Genomic DNA, 9,676 nt, shown 5'->3' with positions numbered 1-9,676 from the left:
TTAAATCAAACTTTGCAGAACATGGTTGTGCTCCATTTCCTTGAATAGGTTCAGTACCTTGGACAACCCGTTTAAAGTTTTGACTAAATCCCAGAACGGATTTACAAAGTGGAGGGTTGTACTTGGTCCTACTGCAACCACACTAGACCTGAGCTTGGATTATATTTTTAGACCTGAAAATGGAGCGGACAGATTTTGCTGATCCAGAGATGAATTTACTATGGCTCTAACTCTTTATGTAGTTAGAGATTTCCAGAAGGTTCTGGTCAGGATCTCGGAAGTAAACGGACCTTATTGGGCCCATTGCCCCTGTTCTGGACACTGGACCTTCTTCAATTTTGACCCCACATGCCTGCAAGCAAGGAAAAGGAAGGGAATTATTATTATTATTATTATTGACACAACGACATAGCATGATACAGCAAACAAGATGGATATGCTGGATTTCGTATCACAAAATCACAAGTCAAACACTTCCCAAGCTTTTTGGACTGTGTGATGTATTTTCAGATGGTGCGCGCAGATAATAATAATAATAATAATAATAATAATAATAATAATAACTTTATTTTATACCCCGCCCCATCTCCCCAGAGGGACTCGGAGTGGCTTACATGGAGCCATGCCCGACATAAAAATACAATAACAGCGATAAAACAATAAAACAATTTCACATCAATAAGACATCCCAGTAGGGTGGCCTTTTGCAGTTGGCAGATCGTAATTTTGTCAATGTCTATTGTTTCCAAATGCCGTCTGAGATCTTTTGGCACGGCATCCAGTGTGCCGATCACCACCGGGACCACCTGTACTGGTTTCTGCCAGAGTCTTTGTAGTTCAATCTTGAGGTCCTGATAGCGGCTGAGTTTTCCCTGTTGTTGTTGTTGTTGTTGTTGTTGTTGTTATTATTATTTCTGCTTTATTAAACTGTGTTTCCCATAAGTGGGCAAGGTAACTCCAAGTAAAGATATACCTTGACAAAACTAGAATGGAACGACATCATGACTTCCCTTAGCTGAGCATCAATCGAAGCAACCTAGGATTGCAGTAGCCTTTTTTGCTGCTGCATCACACAGAAAGGGGCCTCTTCTTGCTATCCTCGTCCCTTTGGATAAATGCTAAAGAAAGTGTATAAGCCTGACCTTCAAGTGCTCCATGAGTGTCTCCAGAGGCATTTCCGTGATGAAGCAGATGTCCAAGGAGCCTGGCGTCGGATGCAGGGCTTTGGGTTCAAATTCCTTCCCTGCTTCATGGAGGTTGATCTTCTGGTTCCCAAAATGCAAGGCTTTGCGGTTTCCCTGTTTAGTAAAACAGAAAGGACACCAAATAGGTGGGCGATTGTAACAGGAAAGCGCATCAGGTTACTCAAAGTATCATCTTCTCCTTTCCTGGCTTTGCAATCCTATGTTGTTTGACTGTTATTTCATGACTTTTATAACTGTTTATTGATGTCATGTTTTTATTGATGTTACATTGTTTTATTGCCGATCTTGTTTTATTGTTTTATTGCTGTTATTGTATTGTTGTCGGGCATGGCCCCATGTAAGCCGCTCCAAGTCCCTCCGGGGAGATGGGGCGGGATATAAAAATAAAGTTGTTGTTGTTATTATTATTATTATTATTATTATTATTATTATTGACCACCATTGTTTTGCTCTGCATTTTGATTTCAGAGCTAAGGAATTGGTAACAGAAGGAGACTCTTTTGGATTACAGCACCCAGAATCCCAACCGCTTTGAGTCTCCCCTGTGGAGAGAAAAAGTGGGGTATAAATGAACATAACAATTTTTGTTCCTGGGTTATAAATGTCATTTCCTAATGGGTTCTATCATAAAAACATGGGGAAGTTTATTAAACTGCAAACATTTTGTTTTTATGGGAGGGACATCCTGCAGCACATTTTGTTCTAGTTTTTCAATGAATCTCTCAGCGAGTCTCAACCAATTCAACCTAGTTTGTGACAGCCACAAAAATGAGGTTTCTGTGCGGTACTTTCAAAGGAAGTACCGCACAAGTAAACAGGAAATAACACTAATCATCATCATCATCATCATCATCATCCACCGCCATTGAGGGATTGTGGGAACTGTGAGCCAAAAAAGGCCCTTTCCATAGCTTTGACGTTTGATGATGGTAAAGGCCTTTGTTTCCTTTTGGAAGGAAAAAAAGTCAGGGTATATTAAATGAATGACAATAATTTTTCTCGTGCTTAGCTAGTAAGGATAGAATAATAGAATCATAGAGTTTGGAGAGACTCCAATGGACATCCAGTCCATCTCCCTTCTGCCAGAAAGGACACCATCAAAGCCCTCTCAAAAGATGGCCATCCAGCCTGTCATAGAATCATAGAGTTGGAAGAGACTCCAATGGACATCCTCTTCTTTCTACCAGACAGGAAAATCACAATCAAAGCCCCCCACCCACCCGACAGATGGCCACCCAGCCTCTGTTTAACAGCCTCCAGTGAAGGAGCTTCCATTGGACTCTGAGGCAGAGAGTTCCACTGTTGAATTAGCTCTTTTTAACAGTGGCACCTTGTTGTGAAATGCTGTCTTTAGAGAGACTTGGCTGACATCAATTTTTAAAGAATCCATTTTTAAAGCCCCTAAAGTTTAGAGTTTTAGTAGCTTTGGGCCTTTTCAGCTTTAGTACTGAAATGGCAGACAAAGCTTTGAGGTAATGAGACAAAGAGAGTTCCGGTTGTTTTAGAAAAAGACATTTATTCTCAGTGGCCAGAGAGAATAAGCAATAGAAAGGACCTTCTTCTGTAATCAGGAAAGCGAAGGTACAGAACAAAGAAACACAGGTCCTTATATACTCTTTTTGCCTCCATCTACCTACGTCATATAGGCATTATCCATCACCAATTAGTGTCAAAAAAGTCTTACTTTGCACTTTACTAAAAGCTACTTTTGCATTTTCCTAAAATATAGGCTACTTTCAAGACCTCTGACCCTCCATTAGGCCTTATCTAAGGAATTCCTATCTAGGCTTTCAGAGGTTCCCATTAATTGAGGAATTCCCCCTTATCCTAGCTTTTAGGGAGTCATTAGCACTCCTACATGGCGCCAGATCTTATCTTGACATCCCAAAAGCCTTAATTTGTCTTTTGTCCATTAGCTTATCTATTCTTGTTGACACTTGACATATGTCTCTGGAACTTAGGGTGAACTTTGGTCTCTGCTTATGGGAAGATGGTTATTTGCTAGGCAGAGTGTATTTTGGGGCTATATGCACACAATCTGCTTGTGATTACATATTTTCCTATTCCTAATATGATTACATTCAATATATAGTTTCCAATACAAGTGTTATATTTTCCCAATACACCTTCATCAGTACCTTGAAGGAGACCACCTCCATGCCCAGCACCTTGGAGTAGAAGGCCGCAGTGTCTGCAATGCTCCTCACAGTCATCACCACGTGGTCCATGCCAAGGATGAGCCCACGGCAAGGAGGTGGCAGGGCGGCACTGTTCCCTCCTTGAGACATAGCCTGAGAAATGCGAACCTGGGAACCACAGGAGACAATGGGGTTTCCTCCACTCAAGGCATGTGATATTCCATAACCTCCTTGGGAGGTCCCTGTAGACACCATTTGCACTGACCACTTAGCCCAGGCTCAAACAGGCATAGAGGGAACCAACAAATTGAGACAACATGTGATAAGTAATAAATAATGGAACATAGTGATTTTCTACAGGACTAAACATCACACTTACATGATGCTACTCACCCCACATGGGATAAGGTCTTAGGTCTAAAGATGAGGGCGGAGGGTGGGGAAATGGCCTTGGAGGGCCGCATCCAGACCAAGGGCCATAGTTTGGGGACCTCTCAGCTAAAGGGACCCCATTTGGGGAAAGGATTGACAGTTTAAGAAACCCTGCTCTGGACCATCCAAGATGTTGGGAATCTAGGAGCAGTTAAGCTTAAATGCCCCTCTTTGTGAGGTAAATTCCCAGGAAAACAGCAGAGTATGTGGAAGCAGGAAACTTACGCGGAGTGAGTTTAGGAAAGCCTTTGTCTTCTGAATGGCAAAGGATCGCAAAGTCAGCTTAAAAGTTTAAAAGCATTTATTGAGGTAAAAGAAATCCATTGATGGATAGAAAATATTTGGAGTTAACTAGCTTATCTATGCTGGTCTAAGACAGGTAGGTGGATAAAAATAATAAACAAATCTAGATAGCTACATTTTGCCTATGAGAAGAGGCAAAATGCATCCCTTTTGATGTAACAAAGGGATCAGAAAGAGAATCAGGATCAGAGTGTTGTCGAAGGCTTTCATGGGTGGGATCACAGGGTTGTTGTATGTCTTTCAGGCTGTGTGGCCATGTTCCAGAAGTATTCTCTTCTGACGTTTCACCCACATCTATGGCAGGCATCCTCAGAGGTTGTGAGGTATGGATAAACTAGGTAAGGAAAGGAAAGAATATATATCTGTGGAGAGTCCAGGGTGTGGCAAGAGTCCTTTGTCACTGGGAAGCCAGCATTAATGTTTCAGTTAATCACCCTAATTAGCATTGGAAAGGACAAGAGGGATCCTCTCTCCTCTGCAGGAGTCTACTGGATACCATGCAGCTGTGGACAAGGCTACATAGGGACCACCAAACGCGGCACCCAAACAAGAGTCAAAGAACATGAAAGGCACTGCAAACTAATTCAACCAGAGAAATCAGCCATAGCAGAGCATTTGATGAACCAGCCTGGACACAGTATATTATTTGAGAGCACAGAAATGCTTGACCACTCCAACAACTATCATGTCAGACTACACAGAGAAGCCATTGAAATCCGCAAGCATGTGGACAACTTCAACAGAAAGGAAGAACCATGAAAATGAACAAAATCTGGCTACCAGTATTAAAAAACTCTAAAATCAGAACAGTAGATGGGAACCAACACTCTGAGGGCAGAGGACAGCTAATGACTGAACAAAGGATGCCCCCAGGCAAGAGACAAAACCTTTCCAATGCTAATTAGGGTGATTAACTGAACCATTAATGCTGGCTTCCCAGTGACAAAGAACTCTTGCCACACCCTGGACTCTCCACAGATATATATTCTTTTCTTTCCTTACCTAGTTTATCCATACCTCACAACCTCTGAGGATGCCTGCCATAGATGTGGGCGAAATGTCAAGAGAGATTACTTCTGGAACATGGCCACACAGCCCGAAAGACATACAACAACCCTCCAATCAGAATGGAACGGAATGGTGACCAAACCGCATGGTCTCTCCTTTTTGCTCTAGGGCCATAAAAATTCCAATCTAGTTGAGGAAGTTACATTAAACCCTAGAAGAGGTCACATTGCTAAATAAACAAGTGAATGGGTGGATCTAAACAGGACAGGAAGAAGGAAGAAACAGTTAAAGCCTATCTGGCATGCATAGGACTATAGAGATGTTCCTCAGTCTATTCTATGCTTGCTATCTAATAACAGAGACTTGAGCAGTGCCGGATGACATCTGTAACACAAGACTCAGGCCATATGCTGCCCACCTGGGTCCACCAGCCACTTGCTTCCTCCTCCTCCTTCTTATTGCATGTACAGAAATGCAGTTTTTAGGCTTGGCTGAGAACGAATGCAGAAGAAAGGTAGAGAGCAAGACTACCTGGAAAGAGCGGTGCAAAGTCAGCAGTCGGGGTGCCCTTCGGCTCAGCATTTCCTGGGGGCGGAGTCCAACACCTGGCAGGTTTGGCTGGCACCTGCTTCCAGCAAAGGTCAGCCCTCCCTGGAGAACCAGACTTGGTTGCATGCGCGGAGCGAGAGTTATGTAATACAATTTTGTTCCTGGGTGATAAATGTCAAATGTCAAATGAATGAGTCTTGACCAATTCAGTCTCGTTTGTGGCAGGCACAAAAAACAACAGTTTCTGGAGCAGGACAACTACTTTCAAAGTAAGAACCACACAATTAAACAGGAAATCACACTTTCAAACTAGGAACAGATTTTCAAATTCTGTTACATATTGTATAATAATAATAATAACAACAATTACAGTAGAGTCTCACTTATCCAAGCCTCGCTTATCCAAGCCTCTGGATAATCCAAGCCATTTCTGTAGTCAATGTTTTCAATATATCATGATATTTTGGTGCTAAATTCGTAAATACAGTAATTGCAACATAACATTACTGCGTATTGAACTACTTTTTCTGTCAAATTTGTTGTATAACATGATGTTTTGGTGCTTAATTTGTAAAATCATAACCTAATTTGATGTTTAATAGGCTTTACCTTAATCCCTCCTTATTATCCAAGATATTCGCTTATCCAAGCTTCTGCCGGCCCGTTTAGCTTGGATAAGTGAGACTCTACTGTATTATTATTATTATTTTATTTTTATACCCCGCCCTATCTCCCCGAGGGGACTCGGGCTGGCTTACATGGGGCTAAGCCCTGGCAACAAGCAATATATAACTCAGCAATAAAAACAAATAATTAACAAATAAAATCACATATACCCATAAACAATAAGCACACTTTGATAAAAACTTGGGTTGGCTCCTAAAAAGGGTATTATTATTATTATTATTATTATTATTATTATTATTATTATTATTATTATTATTATTATGACACAACAAACAAGATACAGATATGCTGGATTTCGTATCCCAAAATCACAAGTCGAACACTTCCCAAGTGTCTAGGACTGTGTGATGTATTTTTGGCTGATGCACACAGAATCCAGTCAGGTGGCCTTTTGCAGTTGGCAGATTGTGATTTTGTCAATGTCTATTGTTTCCAAATGCCGGCTGAGATCTTTTGGCACGGCATCCAGTGTGCCGATCACCACCGGGACCACCTGCACTGGTTTCTTTGAAGTTCAATCTTGAGGTCCTGATAGCGGCTGAGTTTTTCCTGTTGTTTTTCCTCAATGCGATTGTCACCTAGGATGGAGACATCAATAATCCAAACCTTTTTCTTTTCCACAACTGTGATGTCTGGTGTGTTGTGTTCCAGAACTTTTTCAGTCTGGATTCAGAAGTCCCACAATATCTTTGTGTGTTCATTTTCCATTATCTTTGCAGGTTTGTGATCCCACCAGTTCTTTTCTGCTGGGAGGTGGTACTTGAGGCATAAGTTCCAATGAATCATTTGGGCCACATAGTTGTGCCTCTGTTTGTAGTCAGTCTGTGCAATTTTCTTACAGCAACTGAGGATATGATCAATGGTTTCGTCGGTTTCCTTGCACAGTCTGCATTTTGGGTCATCAGCTGGTTTTTCGATCTTGGCCTGAATTGCCTTTGTTCTGATGGCTTGCTCCTGGGCTGCAAGGATCAGGCCTTCTGTCTCCTTCTTCAGGGTCCCATTCGTGAGACATAGCCAGGTCTTCTCCTTGTCAGCTTTCCTTCAATTTTGTCAAGGAACAAATTATGATTATGATTATGATTATGGTTATTATTATTATTATTATTATTATTATTATTATTATTATTAAGGTGCTCAGCCAAGCCTTCTTTGGCAGTGGATTTGCAAGGCGGCCACCAAACAGGATCTGGTGAAGTCCTTCCTTCTGATCCAAAAAAAGCTGGGCAGGTAATTGTGTGCCCTGTTCCTATTTAGGGACCTGAAGGTCACCTGAAGGATCGTCCTTTATTTCCGAACACTGTACGATCAATACGCGGCACACCTGAAATAGCAGCGCCGGAGAGGAATGGCACCAATGCAAGTGGAGAGGGCCAGGAAACCCGAACCATTTCTCACAGAGATGGTGGCTGCTCTTATGGCTCAGGAAAGGAAATAATGACAATATTGATGATGATGATGATGATGATGATGATGATGATGATGATGATTATTATTATTATTATTATTATTATTATTATTATAGGAGGAATAATAATAAGTAACATGATTTTTGTTCCTGGGTTATAAATGTCATTGGTTCTATCAAAAAAGCATGGGAAAATTTATTAAACTGCAAAAACTTTGTTTTGGCCGGAGAGACATCCTGCAGCACATTTTGCTTTAATTTTTCAATGAATATCCATTCATAGAGTTTCAACCAATTCAACATAGTTTGTGGCAGCCACGAAAATGAAGTTTCTGGAGTAGAACAACTCCTTTCAAAGTCAGGACTGCACAATTGAACAGGAAAAAACACTTTCAAACTAAGAAAAAAAATTCTTCAAATTTTGTTGCATAGTGCTGTAAGCACCTTTAATCCTGTTTGTTGCTAAATTTGGCTCAGGTTTCCTCGCTGTGCCTTGGCTTCCCATCATCCACAACACACCTTTCAACATTTCACAGGGAATCAGCCTATGGTCAAGATGGCAATTTTTAAAATGGGGAACAATGCACAATCGAGGAATAATATAATCACAGAATAATGGGGTTGGAATAGAACACATGGGCCATCTAGTTCAACATACTGAATTACTGCAAGTCACTTCTGGTTTGAGAGAATTGGCCATCTACCAAGGTGTTGTCCAGGGAATGTCCGGATGTGTTGCTAGGAGGCTTCTCTCATATCTCCGCAAGCTAGAGCTGACAGATGAGAGTTCACTTTGCCTCGCAGATTCGAACCGGTGACCTTCAGGTTAGCAACCCAACCTTCAGGTTAGCAGTTTAGCTGTCACAAAGGTTTAACCCGTTGCTCCACCATGCCATGCTAATTATTATTATTATTGTTATTATTATTATTATTATTATTATTATTATTATTATTATTATTATTTTATTTTTATACCCCACCCCATCTCCCCGAAGGGACTCGGGGCGGCTTACATGGGGCCGAGCCCGAACATCAACAATATAAAAACCAAGCAATAAAACAAATGAATCAACAACAGCAATAAAATAATAAAACAAGTCATAAAATCACATACAAATATAATGATAAAATCTAGGGTTGGCTCCAAAACATACTGGGCCAAAAGTGCAATTAAATCAGTATCAACAGGGGGTGGTGGTTATCCGAGCAATCATTCCCATTAACGTGCCGGGGAAGGCGTATAGAAGGGGCTATTCCTAGATGGCAATGGTTAAACCTACTGTGGAGATCAGTCTTCAAAGGCCTGTTGAAAGAGCCAAGTTTTCAGGCTCTTCCGGAAGGTGAGGAGGGTAGGGGCCTGCCTGATATCCTTGGGGAGCGAGTTCCAGAGACGAGGGGCCACAACGGAGAAGGCCCTCTCCCTAGTCCCCACCAACCGCGACTGTGAGGGTGGTGGGATCGAGAGGAGGGCCTCCTCCAACGAGCAAAGAGATCGTGCAGGTTCATAGGGGGAAATGCGGTCTCTAAGGTAGGTGGGTCCCAAACCTTTTAGGGTTTTGTAGGTAATAACCTGCACCTTGAATTGGGCTCGGAAAATAAACAGCAGCCAATGGAGCTCCTTAAACAGGGGAGTAGAACGTGCCCTGTAATTTGCTCCAGTTAGAAACCTGGCTGCCGAGCGCTGTACTAGTTGCAATTTCCAAGCCGTCTTCAAAGGCAGCCCCACGTAGAGCGCATTGCAATAGTCCAGTCTAGAGGTAACTAAGGCATGGGCCACCATGGTCAGATCTGACTTCTCGAGGTACGGTCGCAGCTGGCGCAGCTGTTTTCATTTGCTGGAAGGGAGAGCAAGACTCTGCCTTTCTTTCCTGTTATCTGATTATAAACTATTATAAACTTTGAGCTCCATTTGTAGCCATTGAAGTAATCTGAGGATGAAGGAGGAGCCA

At 41.9% G+C, this 9,676-nt stretch overlaps 1 protein-coding gene across 1 annotated transcript in view; it reads right to left on the bottom strand.

The window, feature by feature from the left end:
• Window positions 1-5,794, bottom strand: part of glod5 (glyoxalase domain containing 5) — a 6,105-nt gene extending 311 nt beyond the window's left edge. The window contains exons 1-4 of the mRNA XM_008124095.3: window positions 5,618-5,794; window positions 3,344-3,511; window positions 1,143-1,298; window positions 1-352 (exon numbers count right to left, since the gene is read on the bottom strand). The exon at window positions 1-352 is cut by the window's left edge and continues 311 nt beyond it. Coding sequence (XP_008122302.2) covers window positions 227-352; window positions 1,143-1,298; window positions 3,344-3,511; window positions 5,618-5,761 — 594 coding nt within the window. The 5' untranslated portion in view covers window positions 5,762-5,794 and the 3' untranslated portion in view covers window positions 1-226. The remainder of the gene's footprint in view (window positions 353-1,142; window positions 1,299-3,343; window positions 3,512-5,617) is intronic.
• Window positions 5,795-9,676: the final 3,882 nt, after the last annotated feature.

The sequence above is a fragment of the Anolis carolinensis genome, unplaced genomic scaffold (genome assembly GCF_035594765.1).
Source record: "Anolis carolinensis isolate JA03-04 unplaced genomic scaffold, rAnoCar3.1.pri scaffold_12, whole genome shotgun sequence".
In the NCBI taxonomy this organism is placed as follows: Eukaryota; Metazoa; Chordata; class Lepidosauria; order Squamata; family Dactyloidae; genus Anolis; species Anolis carolinensis.
Note: the sequence above shows the minus strand (reverse complement) of the source record. Positions and strands in the feature narration are given on the sequence as shown.